Genomic DNA, 18162 nt, shown 5'->3' on the forward strand with positions numbered 1-18162 from the left:
CTCCCATCAATTTCCATTATGTATGCTCTATATGTCCATACTACCTTTTTACCTACAATATTTTAATATAATAATTCATATGTTCATTTTATATAAAATAATATTTTCCAACTAAATTATTATATTCATTTATTATAATTTTGAATTATTGAGTAACAACTTATTTCTTTCACTAAATTTTTATACTCATTTACTTTTTTAATTATTTAATAAAAGCTATCTTTTATTAGTAGTATTTATATATTTTCTATTTTCATAATTATTTAGAATAAAATTAAATTAATCCACTTTTAAAAGTCATTTCCATATTTTAAATATTTTTCAAAGCAAAATGATGATGCTAAAACATTATAATTTTTTATATTTTAGTAACATTTGAGTATACATGTTTAACGTTCAAGTTAGTGATATTATTGATCCGTATCTCAGTGAGATTAAATACTATCTCCAAATCTCATAAATAAATAATAAAAAAATTCAATAAATCTTAAAATATCTAATATTACTGTTTCCAACTTATTTTTAATTTTTTTTTACAAAATTTATTTTTAATTTAATAATAATTTATTAAATCACCTCCCACTAATTCTATTACTTCATTGTATTTTTTTTCTTTTTAAAATCAATTAAATAATATTTTTTTCACTAAACCATCACATTAGTCCTCTATCAAGATAGAGTTGTATTCAACTTACCACCTCTATCCAGTTACACATTAATTAAAGAAATAAATAATAACAACCACCAATTAACCTACTACTTCATTGCCTAAAATAAAACACCAAAACCTCTATTTGATAACCATATCTACACCACAAACAACTATTGATACAATTTTTACTTTATGTTATAATAATAAGTACTCCCTCCATTCCTATATATAAGCAAAAAATTGCAATACCTTTTGTTCTTTAATATAAGCAAATCTGGCTATATTAATTATGAGAAATGCTAACAACACTCTCTTTCGAACACTTTCTCAAACACTTCCTCTTTTATTGGTTGAAATATGTGTGGGGCCTACTATTTTATATGGGATCTATTTTCAAAGTGAGGGGCCTACACATGATTAAATCAATAAAAAAGTGAGTGTTTGAGAGAGTGTTCAAAAGAGAGTGTGTTAGCACCCCTCATTAATTATATATAATATTATTTTACCAATAATGCCCTTCATTACTCATTAGTTTTTATTGTTTCAATAACATTAATTATTTATACAATTTTCAATGCCTTTTAGTGGAAAAGCCACTTTAGTGGCAATAATAGTAGTAGCTTGGATACGTAGTAATACTGGTAGTAGGATATACCAAAGGTCACATGATTATATATAAAAGTAACTACTCCCTCATTTTATACTCATTCACTTCTTTAAGAATATTTACCGTACGAAATCTATTTTGATAGGAGTATTAAAAATGGATGTTTCACAATAGCTCTTCAATGGTCCTTCATTTGATCTAGGCTTTGATGATGACTTGAAGGATGAAGGTGCTGCAAACATAGACAAGTATATGCAACAGTTTGATCTTAACAACCCCCCTAATGAAGTTGTGTACTCAATGAATGCATGCTCTGAAGATGAAAAGAATTCAAGTGTGAGTAACCAAGTTGTTCAACCTTTTGAGAGAGCAATTTTTGACCTCAACAAAGCTGTTTTGGATCTGAATAAATTTCCAGATGAGGGGCTAGTCTTTGACTTAGAGAATGAAGAGTTGGGAAAAGAGGTTTATGACATGTTAAAGATTTTATTATACACTTTGTATTAGGCGTATCTCAAAAATGAAAGGAAAATATTAGTATTCATCTTAGAGTTTCTGATTAAGATTTTGTCTCATGTTCATCATTTTGGGTTGTATGGAGAACAAGTGCTTATTTTTCTGTTGTTGTGAAAAACGATGTCAAGAACAAAGTATAATAGGGAATTAGGGAAGATAAGAAGAACACAAGAATTGATTATAACTGTTATTCTTTTACTTTCTCTTAAAACAAGATTACAAGTTTACAAGAATAACAAATAATCTCTCTCACCCTAAATTAGGATTTGCAGCTTAGCAATGATGAGAGACTAGTATGCTATTTATAATAAAACCTAACATACTAACTAATGGGCTTTTTCAGCAAGGCCCATTACACAAGCCAACTTAATAAACAAGCTAGCTAACTTAACAAATTAGGGTTTAAACACTAAAACCTAATTTAACATGCTAACAACCCTAACATCTTCGACACCTGCATGCTCGACCCATCTTCAACTACAGCATGCACACTTCGACACCAGCATGTGAGCAACCTTCGACGTCATGCTTAACCCTGTCGAACTGTCGAACTGTCGAACAAAGAAGCTACCCTTCGCCCATACTAGAGTTCAATCCAATATCTCACAAATCTCCACCTTGGATCTAACTCTACTACATCAAGGGAACAAACTAGCAACTGCATACAGTGGAAAAACTTGCAACTCGGCAATGTCTTGGTGATCATATCAGCAGCATTGTCTTCAGTCAAAACCTTCAGCACTTGGACTTCTCCACGCTCGATTACTCCTCTAACGAAATGCAGCCTCACATCAATATGCTTAGTTCGCTCATGATAGACTGAATTCTTCGACAGGTGTATTGCACTCTGACTATCACATTTAACAGTGATACCTCGACCTTGAAGTTTCAGCTCCTTCGCAAATCCTTCAAGCCACAATGCTTCTTTCACAGCTTCAGTTAGGGCAATATACTCCGCTTCATTGGTTGATAGAGCAACAACCTTCTGAAGTGTTGCTTTCCAACTAATTGCAGTGCCAAACATAGTGAAAACATATCCAGAAATAGATTTTCTAGAATCCATACAACCTGCATAATCAGAGTCGACATATCCTTCTATTACTGCTTTACTATCTTCACCCAAGGCTCCACCATAAATTAGGACTCTGTTCTGAGACCCATTTATGTACCTTAAAATCCACTTCAATGCTTGCCAATGAGCCTTTCCAGGATTCGCCATGTACCTGCTTACAAGACTTACTGCATATGCTATGTCGGGTCTAGTACAGACCATAGCATACATCAAAGAACCAACTATATTAGCATACGGAATGCTATTCATATAGGCTCTTTCAACATCAGTACTGGGACACTGATCAATACTCAGCTTGAATTGAGGGTATATTGGAGTCACAACTGGCTTCGAATTCGACATACCAAACTTTTCGAGAATCTTTCGTAGATATGCCAATTCCAAGAACTTCGACTTCTTTCTATCTCTTTGAATGTCAATTCCAAGAATCCTGGAAGCAGCTCCCAAATCCTTCATATTGAACTCCTTATTGAGTTCAGCCTTCACCCTCGTCACATCTTCAACATTGTTGCTTGCTATGAGAATATCATCCACATAAAGCAACAAAATAACAAATGAATTACCAGGTCGAAATCTAAAGTAAACGCAGTGGTCGAACTGACTTCTAATGAAACTTATGTGTGCCATGAACTTGTCGAATTTCCTATTCCACTGTCAAGGAGATTGTTTCAGCCCATACAAAGATCTCTTTAACTTGCACACACAATATTCCTTCCCCTTTTCGACATACCCTTCAGGTTGCCTCATCAGGATCGTTTCATCTAGATCACCATACAAGAACGCAGTTTTCACATCCATCTGTTCCAGTTCAAGATCGAACTGTGCCACCATGGCAAGCAACATTCGAATGGACCTATGCTTCAAAACAAGAGAAAACACATCATTGAAGTCGACACCTTCTTTCTGAGTGAAACCCCTTGCAACTAACCTTGCTTTGTATCTTTTCGACGTCACTCCTTCAATTCCTTCCTTAACTTTGAAAATCCATTTACAGCTGACTAACCTTGCCCCAACAGGTTTCTTGATCAGTTCCCAAGTGTGATTATCACGAAGAGATTTCATCTCATCATCCATGGCCTTCAGCCATTCAGTCTTATTTCGACTCCTCATAACTTCCTTGTAGTCTCTAGGTTCTTCATCTAAAACTTCACTTGCAGAGATTAAGGCATAAGCTATAAGATCTGCATACCCAAGTCTCTGAGGTGCCTTGATGACTCTTCTCGACCTATCTCTCGACAATAGGTAGTCATCGTCAGTTTCCTCAACTTCCTCAGCATCTTCTGCTTCTTCGACTTCATCAGGGATATGCAATTCAGCATCAACATGCTCCACCTCAACAGGAATCTCTACCTGTTTCAGCTCTTCGTCAGATGTTTCTGTACTTCGATTAACATTATCAATTTTCTTAAAAGCCATTTCAGCTTCATTGAAAACTACATCTCGACTGGTGATACACCTCCTGTGACCTAGCTCTAGGCACCATAGCCTATAAGCTTTGACTCCTTCAGGGTATCCCATGAACATGCATTTCAGAGCTCTAGGTTCGACCTTGTCTTGCCTAATGTGAGCATAGGCTACACAGCCAAATACTCTCAGTTTGTCGAGATCTGGTGGATGTCCCGACCAAACTTCTTCAGGTGTCTTCATATCTAACACTTTCGAAGGACATCTGTTAATCAGATATGTTGCTGTCGAAACAGCCTCAGCCCAGAACACCTTCTTTAACCCAGCACTAGTCAACATACATCTGACTCTCTCCAAAATAGTTCGATTAAACCTTTCAGCCAAACCATTTTGCTGTGGAGTACCTGCAGTAGTTCTGTGCCTTGCAATACCAGAGGCAGCACAAAAACTGTCGAATGCCTCATTGCAAAATTCAAGGCCATTGTCGGTTCTCAACCTCTGGACCTTTCTGCCAGTCTGATTTTCAACCAGAGTCTTCCAACTTTTGAAATTCTCAAAAGTTTCATCCTTAGTCTTCTGGATGAATACCCATAATTTTCTGGAATAATCATCTACTATGGATATAAAATACCTTGCTCTTGAATGTGATGGACACCTTGCAGGCCCCCAAAGATCAGCATGAATGTAATCAAGGGATCCATGTATTCTTTGTTTGCCTTTGTTGAACTTCACTCTGCAAGATTTTCCAAGTACACAGGGTTCACAAAACTTCAGCTTTTCGACTTTGTCTCCACCAAGTAGATTTTGTTTCCCTAATTCGACCAGACCCCTTTCACTGACATGGCCCAATCTCATGTGCCATATTTCTGTCTTCGACAATGGTTTCGTGGATGCAACGTTTGTCGAACCACTTACAACTTCAGCCTCAAGGGTATACAAGCCTTGTTTCATCACGCCTCTCAAGACTTCCTTCGACCCCTTCATAACTCTTAGGACATTTTTCTCTCCTTGGAAAACATATCCTTTCTTGTCGAATTCACCAAGAGAAAGTAGATTTCTCTTCAAATCAGGAACATACCTGACTTCAGTCAACAACCTTATTGACTCATCATGGAGTTTGAACCTCACAGATCCAACACCTGCAATCTTGCAAGCCTTATTGTTTCCCAGCAATACTGATCCACCATCTTGATCACATAATTCCTCGAACAAGTCTTTGTTTGGAGTCATGTGCTAAGTGCAACCTGAATCCATAATCCACTCCTTCCTAGAGTCACTGCTTGAAACCACAAGAACATCAGATGATTCGAAATCATCTTGAATAATGGCAGCGTTTCCATTATCCTTACCTCCATGATCTTTCAGGCGTTCAGGGCACACTTTTCTTGTGTGACCCTCCTTCTTACAATGATAGCATCGAATGCCAGATGCTTCGCCACTATAAGACTTCGACTGGCTTTTGCCCTTCTTGTCGAACTTACCATTCTTTCGCAAGAATTTTCCTTTAACGGCCAAACCTTCACCAATAGTCGAAGGTTTATGCTCCTTTCGTTCATTCAAGTCCTTAGAATACAAGTCTGATTGAACTTCTTCAAACGTCAGGGACTCCCTTCCATACAAGAGAGTTTCTTTGAAGTGAGCATGTGATCAAGGCAAAAAGCACAATAGTAACAGCGCTTGATCTTCATCATCAATCTTTACATCGATATTTTCAAGATCAAGAATCAGCTTGTTGAACATATCCAACTGCTCAGCCAACACTTTGTCTTCAATCATCTTGAGTGAATACAAAGCTTGCTTCAGGTAGAGTCGATTTACCAGCGATTTGGTCATATACAAACTTTCAAGTTTCACCCATAACCCTGATGCTGTCGTCTCCTTTGATACCTGCCGGAGAACCTTATCACCAAGGCTCAACAAAATTGCGATGTGTGCTTTCTCGATCATATTCGTCTTCTCCGCTGCCGTCAATTTTGCATTCATGGCTGCCTCTCCCTTCAACGCTTCCAAGCAACCCTGGTGAACCAGTAGGGCTTTCATCTTCAAGCGCCACAGACCGAAATCATTCACTCCGGAGAACTTTTCAATCTCATACTTTGTTGAAGGCATCTTCTCCACGCTCACCGAACCAATTTGTTGTGAAAAACGATGTCAAGAACAAAGTATAATAGGGAATTAGGGAAGATAAGAAGAACACAAGAATTGATTATAACTGTTATTCTTTTACTTTCTCTTAAAACAAGATTACAAGTTTACAAGAATAACAAATAACCTCTCTCACCCTAAATTAGGATTTGCAGCTTAGCAATGATGAGAGACTAGTATGCTATTTATAATAAAACCTAACGTACTAACTAATGGGCTTTTTCAGCAAGGCCCATTACACAAGCCAACTTAATAAACAAGCTAACTTAACAAATCAGGGTTTAAACACTAAAACCTAATTTAACATGCTAACAACCCTAGCATCTTCGACACCTGCATGCTCGACCCATCTTCGACTACAGCATGCACACTTCGACACCAGCATGTGAGCAACCTTCGACGTCATGCTTAACCCTGTCGAACTGTCGAACAAAGAAGCTACCCTTCGACCATACTAGAGTTCGATCCAATATCTCACGTCTGTTTTTAGTGTCTGCATGTTTCTTGTTATAAGGAAAGTTCTTTCTCCTATTTTTAGTGTCTTCATTTTGGATTGTATTGTCTCATGTTCTAAGGAAAGTTGTTTCTCCTATTTTTAATGTCTTCATATTTCTTGTTATGAATGGTCTCCATGTGTTGATGCTATTTTGTCTTTGTGTTAATGTTGAATATTTGAATGTTATTACAAATACTCATTTGATGTTAAAGAATAATTATTCATTCAACACCATAACCATTATTACTTTTAGCTCTCTGGTGATGTTTTTCTTTTTCTTACGTTGCATGCACTTTAGAATATGAGGTTCATTATATAAAGTTCATTATAATTCAATATTTTTATCAAAGACATTTAGATTATGATGTCCATAATATAATCCTATATTTTACCAAAGGAATTGAAAAAAAACGAGGTTTTGGAAATGGTACACGAAGACAAAAGCAAGTTTGTATTAATATGGATAACTTTGTTTCAATGTGATTAACTTTAATTTTACATCAATAGCAATGACAAAGTTATTCCATAAATATCAAACTATAGCAAGCTAAGACATTACTAAAGTAATTCAACAACCTAGTATGCCAAAGTAATTCAACAATCTAATTCTCTAAATACTCCATAACTTCGTGAACTAGTTCACCATCACATTTTAGTTCAACAGGTAGTCTTCCTTGATGAAACATGACATCTTTCTTTACATGAGGAATTTTATAATTATTGGATCCTTTGACCTTCATGATTTCAATCATACACGATTGAAGTGTGAGAAAAATTTTGTTTGAAGCTTTGCTAGAAAAATTGTCATAAGATTTCTGCACGGCCTGCATAAGCTCATCAATTGAATTAGTCACTTCCATTTGTTGCAAAGACTGAATGGCATTAAAAAAACCCAGATCCAAAACATTCAAGTCAGGAGAATTCGGAGGTTGACAAGTTAAACGGATATCAAAACCACCTTCCGAAGCTACTCGACAAAATTCTTCATCATCCATAGAGACATGGGAAGGTGCATTATCTTGTTGTATGTAAATTGTTTCTGAAGCTTGTTCTCATGACCATTTTTCTTTGATGGCCGGCAGAACCTTATTAATCAAAAACATTCGACTAATCTCTTTATTGATGGAAGTTATCGGTTTGGTTTCAAGTGTCCCTGCTGCTCAATTAACACTGGACCTTCTTGCCGGTACTTTATTGACAAGAGGAAACACACCTATTTTTCCTGAAAATATCTCGTTACCTTCATTGTCAAATCTAGGCCTAGCAACTGCAGCTAAAAACATGACTTTACCAATGTAATTTTTGTTTTTACACGTACGATATGGGTCAGCCTCATATGCAAGAAGATAATAGTTTGTAGATTTCTTAGATATGTAAAACCATTTTTCGTCAATATGCACTACGTTGTGCATAGACTTAAACTTTGTATCATGAGGAATGCTACTTTCCTCAAGCATAGATAAACAAAATTAAGCCGTTCTTTCATATTATCATCTTTCAAGTGTGGTTTTAATGCGCTTGAATGACGACGCAAAACTCCTTCTTTTACATATCTAAACAACGATGTCTTGCTAATGCCCAACGCACAAGATAAAGATAGAAGATTTCTACGCATAGATAATGGAATGTCACACATTTTCTCATAATCAATCTCAACTTTTTTTCTCCCACAATATTTTGTTTTCTTATGAAAAACATCTCCCGTTTCACATAGTTGTCTCCAAAGCCGATAGATAACATCTATAGATACTGAAAATGAAGTAGTCACCTTTTTAACCGTCCCTCTTTCAAGTTTTCCATCAAAACTTGAATGCATCAATAATTCTGAAATTAATTTTCTTTGATTATTGTTAAGGAAATGAGGTTTTTTCCCGATGAATGTGTCTCATCAATATTGGTGCTTCCTTCTAAAAATAAATCAAACAAAATTAATTTAATTAAAAGATTTTGTATAAGGAAACAAAAACTTGAATAAAAAAACGTGACATTTATATAAAGAAACAAATATGCAACTATAAAATTGGAAGAAAACATAAATTTTATATAAAGAAACAAGCAATAATGTGAAACAAATCAACGCTTCAATTAGAATAAATAATTTGAGATATTATCAAATCTTACAAAAAAATAACAAACAAAATCTTTTACATAAACAAACCAATAACTTTTAGAAAAATAACGTAAAAAATTCTAAAAATTGATATACCTTCTTGAGATATAATCTGAGCGCTTTCTTCATCTTCTCCGCTATCATCTTCATCGGAAAATAAATCATTCATATTTGAAGGAGGGTACATGTTATAATCATCAAGCAATTCTTGATTTGTTGTGTTGTAATCCATCTCCTAGTTTGAAGAATAGCTCATGAAAGCTGCTACATTTCCATCTTCAATAAAGTTTGAAGGTGTTTGGTTGTAATTCATTTCCATGTTTGGAGAATGATTCATAGAAGTTGTTCTGTTGTCATCATGAAAAACATTCAGATTTTCTTGGTTGTTATCCATAATCAAACTTGAAGAATAATTCATGGAAGCTGTACTACTTTCATCAGCCAAAATTTCTTTAGGAGATTTGTTTAAATCAAGATTTAGAGGCATATTCATAATTGAAGAAAATAACTTCATTTTAGTTTTCAATTTAAAGAACACATAAGGCGGCAAAACGAAAAATTTGGCAAACTTTTTGAAAGAAGCAGGAGAATTTTTTTTTGGGAAACACGTAAGAGAGATGAAAATATGGTGTTGTAAACACCACCAATTAATTCAGACAGCTATTATTAGGGTGGCTGATAATTATTATAAATACTTTTTTTAATTAATAGTAAAGGGTATTTCTGTCAATACGTAACTAATTTTTATAGAAGTAAAATAATTCTTTGAGTTTTAATGAAGTTTATTGGTATGTGTGAAATATAAATTTTGTGCTTATATATAGGAATGGAGGGAGTAATTATTATTATTACTATTTTGAAATATATTGTGAATAGTGGATATCTTTTATCTACAAAATTTTCAAACTTTGCATAGTAGCATGTATCATTATATTTAATAGTAGTGAAGTTCTAGCTCTATAAATACCACTCCTTGGTATATGTAATGTCACACACAAAAACCATTATGAGCACGGTATCTCTCTGTATTCAGTCTCTACTATCTTATCTCTCTGTATTCAGTTTTCTTAACACGTTATGAGCATGGTCGTTCTATCAGAAGTTTCCAGTACACTAGGTATATATTTTATACTTAACTCTTTAATCTTATTAATATTTTCATCTGCCCCGATTATAGAAAACTGGCAACCAGTCAAGTGATTTATAACTAAAGTGGCTATTCATTATCGTTACTACTTTACTCATTGTTATAGAAAACTGACAACTTGTCAAGTGCTCTATAATAAGTCTGACTATTTTTATTATAAATTTTGTGTGGAGGTATAAAACCCCATATGCAATTACTAACATTTATATTTATGCAATTACTAACTTTTATATGTAGTGGAGGTTTAAAAACCACCATATGCTGTTACTAACTTTTATATTTAGTGGAGGTTTAAAATTACCATATGTTGTTACTAACTTTTATATTTTAGTGGAGGTTTAAAAACCACCATATGCTGTTACTAACTTTTATATCTTAGTGGAGGTTTATAACCCCATTTGCAGTTATTAACTTTTATATTTAATGGAAGTCTGAGACTCCTAATGAAAATATTCTTTTATATTCAGTGGAGGTCTAAAAACCCCATACTCATATTCTATTTTTTATGTGTTCATTTACCTTATATGTTCTAAATTATAATTATCTCTAACACTTATAACTACAAGATGATATTTAATACACTTAAAATTTGGCTAAATATTATTTTATCACACTTAACTTTAGTCCCTAATTCATCTGGCACAACTTCAATATATTTTTGAAAATATTTTCTTGGATAACAACAGTTTGAAAAATATTTTAGTGTGCGTGCTTTAGCCACGCGCTTTTATGATAAAGCCCCTATGCTTTACAAATTGTTCACTCACTAATAAATTAGGAGGGCTTCTTTAGAGCTTCAAAACAATTTCAGGCACTTTATCTTTTGTAGTAACTTGGTTATATTTCATTTGTTTGTCATCATCGGATATTCAAGTCCATCAAAGCCTAATACTTAGGTTTGCATCTTTATTCGCTTAATTGTTTATGCTCGACTTGTCAGAAGACAATAATTGTCATCATGAAAAAATATCCTTGTTGAAAGCATATCACCTGCAAAACAAGGTTCCACATGAAGGAGTTTCGACTAGTGTGCAAACACAAGGTGGAAAGATAAACATTTTACCTATTACAATATATTTGTATAAAGGTTTAACCATAAGCTCCTACTTTTTTACTTTAATTTTGGATGTACTGACTGAACACATCCAAGAGCTAGCACTGATAAGCATGCTTTTTGCAGATGATATTGTTTTACTTGAGAGTCAAAGGATGACTTTGAGAGAATGGAGACTTAGAGTTAACCTTTAGAAACACATGAGTTTTGCCTAAGCATAAGTAAAATAGAGTATATGGCGTGTAAGTTTAACAAAATGAGAAGCATTTATAACCTAAATGTGAAAGTTAGAGACCATATCATTCTACAAGTCATGTGGTTTAATTATATTGGGACCATCATACAAAATGTTGAAGAAATAGAAAGTGATATAAATCATCAGATTTAAGTTGGGTGGCTATAATGGAGGAGAACTTCAGAGGTTTTATGTTACACCAAGGTACCGCTCAAGATGAAGGGAAAATTTTATTAGAGTGCAACAAGACCTACGATGTTGTACGAGACATAATATTTGGCAGTTTAGAATCAATACAAGAATAAAATGAATGTAGCAGAGATAACTGTTGGGTGAGAACATGGAGTAAAATAGTAATTTGAAAAATGTTTTAATTAGAGTTTCGTTTTCAAAATGTTTTGTGTGGCAAAAACAAAGTTTGTGTAAAAGAGTTTATGCTTATCGATTGGAAGTTATATTAGTTTACTCAAACAATTTACAATACATATATGATGAACTATTGAATTTCACCATAATATACAAAATAATTTTATATCACAATTGTTCACTTTCATGGAAAATTGTTATTGAATAACTTTCAATACAGTTAAGATTCTACAATCAAAGTCTTATGACTTAATCCACACTAAGACAAAATAGAAATGTAAGTTCTAACAAAACCTACTACTTACACAACGAATCACTATCTACAATAAGATAAATCATATCAACATGCGATTCTAGAAAATAGTAAAAATAACCTAATCATGCGATCAACTACAAATTTAAATGCTCGTGTGTGTGTGTGAGAGAGAGAGAGAGAGGGGAGAGAGAGAGAGAGAAATGTACACCAGGATTTATAGTGGTTAGGCAAGTTCATCCTCACTTTATGTTTAATCATATCTTCAATGGCTTTCTACTAAAAAAATTGTTGGTCTTCCAATATGATTTGTAACAATATTACAAGATCTTGTCTATAAGCTTTTTGTAGGAAAGAATTATGACCCCCCCTTATACAAGGAAATTATGATTCATCTCAACCAAATAACACAAGACTTAGAATATGGCAGTTAGAGTTTTCTCTTCCAAACAGTGAATCAAGGCAACTAGTCCTTTCTCCATAAACAAGAACCTTAAAGCAGATAGTCTTCAAGTTTTGCAAACCTTGCAAGTTTTTACACGGGTTGAGCTTACGAACCTTATACATTGATTTTACACGGGATAATCAATAACCTGCGAGATTTTAATACCAGACTGATCTCGAACCTACCAAGCATTTAATACCGGGCCGAACTTGAACCTATCTTGGTTTTAATACTGGGATGACCAAGAACCAATGAAATTTTATATCGGGCTTATCTCAAACCTAAACTAGAACTGAATCACACAATCTCTAAACCAAAGCTTTTACGAGTTTAGCTTTTAACCCAAACAAAAATCCCTAATTGGATATTATTCAACCAAGGTATAAAATAAAACCTTCGTGAATATTACAATTTTATCTTTCCATAATTTCACTTATAACTCACTCACAAAAGGATTTTTCTCATAAAAGCGCTTAAGCTAAAATAATTGTGAGAGAAAGTGAAGAATATAACTTTTAGAGAGAGAGAGAGAGAGAGAGAGAGAGAGAGAGAGAGGTGTGTCAAAACAAGATTCTGGATGATATGAAATGAGGTAAGGTACCGATTTTATAGGCTAAAGGTTCGCTCAAAAAAGAATTTCCAATAAATGTATTTTATGGCAATTTTATCGACTGGAACTTGTTTACAATCGACTAGAAATTTGAAATTTAATCAATTATAAGTTTATAACAGGTAAGAAAATATATATAATCGTTAAGGTGTTGTCCAAATTTCTTGGGGCTCAAGTTTGAGCAAAGCTAATTGATTAGACAAAACTGCTAATTAATTAGATAAGTCAAAATTTCTCCTATAGCTATTTTGACAGTCCCTAATTCATCTGGCACAACTTCAATATGTTTTTGAAAATATTTTCTTGGATAACAACAATTTGAATAATATTTTAGTGTGTGTGCTTTAGCCACGCGCTTTTATGATAAAGCCCTTATGCTTTACAAATTGTTCACTCACTACTAAATTAGGAGGGCTTCTTTAGAGCTTCAAGACAATTCCAGGTACTTTCTATTTGGTAGACACTTGCTTGAGTAGCTTGAGATGAGGTTTTGGTTATATTTCATTTGATTGTCATCATCGAATATTCAAGTCCATCAACTAGTGTGCTGAAACAAGGTGGGAAGAAAAACCTTTTGCTTATTACAATATGTTTGTATAAGGGTTTAACCATAAGCTCCTACCTTTTTACTTTAATTTTGGATGTACTGACATACCACATCCAAGAGCTAGCACCGAGAAGCAAGCTTTTTGCAGATGATATTGTTTTACTTGTGAGTTAAAGGATGACTTTAAGATGATGGAGACTTGGAGTTGACCTTTAGAAACACTTGGGTTTTGCCTTAGCATAAGTAAAATAGAGTATATGGAATGTAAGTTCAAAAAAATGATAATCATTTCTAACCTAAATGTGAAAGCAGGAGACCATATCATTCTACAAGTCATGTGTTTTAATTATATTGGGACCATCCTACAAAATGATATAGAAATAGAAAGGGATATAAATCATCAGATTTAAGTTCGGTGGCTAAAATGGAGGAGAACTTCAGGGGTTTTATGTGACACAAAGGTATTGCTCAAGATGAAAGGAAAATTTTATTATAGTGCAACAAGACCTACGATGTTGTACGAGACATAATGTTTGGCGGTTTAGAATCAATACGAGAATAAAACAAGTGTAGCAGAGATAAATGTTGGGTGAGAACATGAAATAGAATAGTAATTTGAAAAATGTTTTAATCAGAGTTTCATTTTCAAAATGCTTTGTCCGATAAAAGCAAAGTTTGCGTAAAAGAGTTTATGCTTATCGATTGGAAGTTATATCAGTTTACTCAAACAGTTTACAATACATATAAGATGAACTATTGAATTTCACCATAATATACAAAATAATTTTATTTCACAATTGTTCACTTTCACGAAAAAGTGTTATTGAATAACTTTCAATACACATAAGATTCAACAATCAAAGTATTATGACTTAATCCATAATAAGACAGACTAGAAATGTTGGTTCTGATAAAACCTACTACTTACAATAAGATAAATCATATCAACATGTGATTCTAGAAAATAGTAAAAGTAACCTAATCATGTGATCAACTACAAATTTAAATTCGTGCGTGTGTATGTGTGATATATATATATATATGTATATATATATATATATATATATATATATATATATATATATATATATATATATATATATATATATATATATATATATATATATAGAGAGAGAGAGAGAGAGAGAGAGAGAGAGAGAGAGAAATGTACACCAGGGTTTATAGTGGCTAGGCAAGTTCATCCTCACTTTGTGTTTAATCATATCTCCAATGGCTTTCTACTGAAAATTTGTTGGTCTTCCAAAATAATTTGTAACAATATTACAAGAGTTCGTACAATCACTTATCCAAAAATAAATGCTAAAAAGATAAAATTCTTTGTTTTAGATCTTGACTTGTACACAGTTTCACAAACTGAACTCTATGCAAAATATTTTCTCAAATTTGCTTCTTGAACCTTCTAGATCCAACAATCTGCTCCTAAGTCTAGGTTTGTGGCAATTTCCACAAACTTCCGTCAGTATCTTGAGCGTTGGACTGTCTAGAGATTGAAAAAAACTCTTACCTCATATGTAGAGTTCCATGTAGTACTACCAAGGTCTACATTGAGAGAAGAATATCCTTATTTTTTTCTTTGGAATTGTCCCAACCATATTCAAAACCACATAATCTTGTAATCCTCGAAAATCGTAAACAAATTAATCTTCGAAGAAATGTTAAATTCATAACGAATCTCCTCAATCAATCATGAATCTTATAAGATGAGATTCAAATCTATGCAACAATGAAACCGATGAGATAGAAGATGAAATAAATCGTTAGCTAGTGTTCACTAAGGATTCAAACTCTTTTAACAAAAGAAAGAACAAGTAATTTGTGAGTTTTTAAATCATTAATGGAAGAATGTGTTTTCTAACATTGTGAGATTTTGAGATAAATGATAACACGAAAATATACTGCGTATTAGGCTTAATTTAAATGAATTAATTTACCGTTTTCATCTATTATGTTGCTTCACTTTGGTATTTTCAGTGTGTTTTCAGGTAATTACATTTGTCTAGGCTTTAATTAGATAAGAGGAAGAAATAGGAAGAAAATGGCTAAAAGATTACACTTTTGCTAAAGTAGTAGAAGTGTCTACTTAATTTGCAACAAAGAGTACTGTGCCGCCCGACACAGGTGCATAGCCCCTACCTTGTCCGGCACAGATGTCAAGTGTGCCCCTCGGCACACACATTGTAACGTGCAAGAACCACCCTAATTTCTTGTACAAGAACAACAACGCTTTATTCGCACTTGGCCAAGCACCTGCTGTATCGCCAGGGTATCAAAAACCCGTTGCAAATGTTCCTAACGTTCTTAGGAAGTCTAACCTCGAGATCATAATGGAGAACTTTATTGCTACTCAAGGTCAACAGAATAAGGAGTTCCTTAATAAAAATGTTCACACTGGTGAACAATTAAAGCAATTAGCAAAAAAGGTAGACGCCCTAGCAACCCACAACAAAATGTTAGAGAATCAAATTTCTCAAGTGGCACAACAACAAGCGAGTACTGTTGCACCTGCTGGTACTTTTCCTTGACAGCCACAACCAAATCCTAAAGGACACGCTAATGCTATTACACATCGAAGTGGAGCTGCATTAGATGGACCAGTTGACCCGAGACTTCAAAATCCGACCATATATCAAAAACCAGTTAAAGAAACTGAGAAGGAGAAAGGACAACCTGAAAGTGAAAAGGAAGACAAGAGTAAAGAGGCATCAGAAAAAGTGAAACCTTATGTACCTCCACCACCATACAAACCACCAATTCCATATCCTCAAAGACTCGCTAAATTTTAAAATGAAGGGCAATTCAAGAAATTTGTAGAACTTCTGAAACAATAAACGTTATTATACATTTCACAGAAGCCATTACATAAATGCCCTCGTAATCTAAGTTCCTTAAAGATATTCTGTCTAATAAGAAAAAGATCGTAGATTACGAAATTGCTATGCTAACCGCTGAGTGTAGTGCTATAATCCAAAACAACATGCCTCCTAAACTAAAAGACCCTGGTATTTTTTCCATACCATGTGTAATTAGAAATTTTGTCATAGACAAATCCCTATGTGATTCAGGAGCAAGTGTTAGTTTAATGCCCTTATCCATTTGCGAGAAACTCAAACTAGGTGAACTAAGACCAACAAAAATGTCTTTGCAACTAGCTGACCGTTCTGTTAAGTTTCCCGTAGGTATGCTTGAAAATGTTCCTGTCTGCATAGGAAAATTCTATATTCCTACCGACATCATAATAATGGATATTATGGAAGACTCCAACATCCCTATTATTTTAGGTAGTCCATTCTTGGCCACCGCTGGAGCCATTATAGACGTGAAGAAAGGAAAACTAACTTTTGAGGTTGGTGAAGAAAAGGTAGAGTTTATCCTCTCCCAATTCTTCAAAGCACCTGCTATAGATGATTCATGTTGTTTCTTATATGTTATTGATGATTGCGTTAAAGAAATGGAGAAACAACAAAATACCTATTCTGAAGTGTTGAAAATTCCAATACCACCTATCTTCGATGACGATAATTGGCGTGAGGAGTACCAAGATGACAATTTAAGTGAATGCCTAACATTAACTCCTGATCATATATTCCTTGCCCTAAGAAACATGTTGTAGAACTTAAAACACTACCCAAACACTACAAGAAATCCTCTCCCCAGCGACATATTTTAGCAACGTGGAAAACACGTGGCTCATTATTGCCTGTAGCGACATGAAAAACACATTGCAACCTGTTTTTAAATTTTAAATAACTTTATAGCCATAAAGTAATCAGAAGCAGGGCCGGCTCAATCAATTTGGAGGCCCCGTTCTATTTTAAAAATGGGCCTAAATTATAAAAATACATACAATTATAATAATTAAAAATGACAGATAAAAAATATAATTTTATATTAATCAAAAATAAATTCAGTTATAGTTATTTTTACTTTAATCAATTTTATTTTCGGTATGTATTGGATTTTTTTCAAAAAACATTTTTAATTTGTTGAGTTTTTGTTGTCTGAATTTGTTTAACTTATCTTAATTTATTGAGTTTAATTTGTTTAACTCGTGTCTTAATTTTATGATACAAAGTGTTGTTGAGTAATATATGTTTAATATCTTTTCTAAAAAAATCCTGTTTCATTGATGAATGATTATCATCAATTTTGTCACACGTCCTCATACTGTTCTAAGTTACTACTATTTTAATATTATTTGTTGTCAAAGAATAATATACAATCTAATATCATTTAGAGAATTGTCATAACGAGATATGGGTAAAAAACTTTAAATAACAAACATATTAAGCATATACAATATAATTTCTATTATGTATTACTATATTACCTAGTTTTTTTTTTTAAATAATAGATAACACTAAAAAATAGGCCTCATTAATGGAGAGGCCCTGTGCCATTGCACAGCTTGCACATGCTGTTCACCAGCCCTGATCAGAAGTCAGGCATTGGGTTACGTGAATAAAGTTGCGACATGGGATACAC

General features: G+C 33.6%; 1 protein-coding gene across 1 annotated transcript; it reads left to right on the forward strand.

The window, feature by feature from the left end:
• Window positions 1–16654: 16654 nt before the first annotated feature.
• Window positions 16655–17290, forward strand: LOC131638469 (uncharacterized). Its single transcript, XM_058909028.1, has one exon. It carries the CDS (start codon window positions 16655–16657, stop codon window positions 17288–17290), a length of 636 nt encoding a protein of 211 aa, XP_058765011.1.
• Window positions 17291–18162: the final 872 nt, after the last annotated feature.

This window comes from Vicia villosa, unplaced genomic scaffold, assembly GCF_029867415.1.
Source record: "Vicia villosa cultivar HV-30 ecotype Madison, WI unplaced genomic scaffold, Vvil1.0 ctg.002318F_1_1, whole genome shotgun sequence".
Lineage (NCBI taxonomy): Eukaryota > Viridiplantae > Streptophyta > Magnoliopsida > Fabales > Fabaceae > Vicia > Vicia villosa.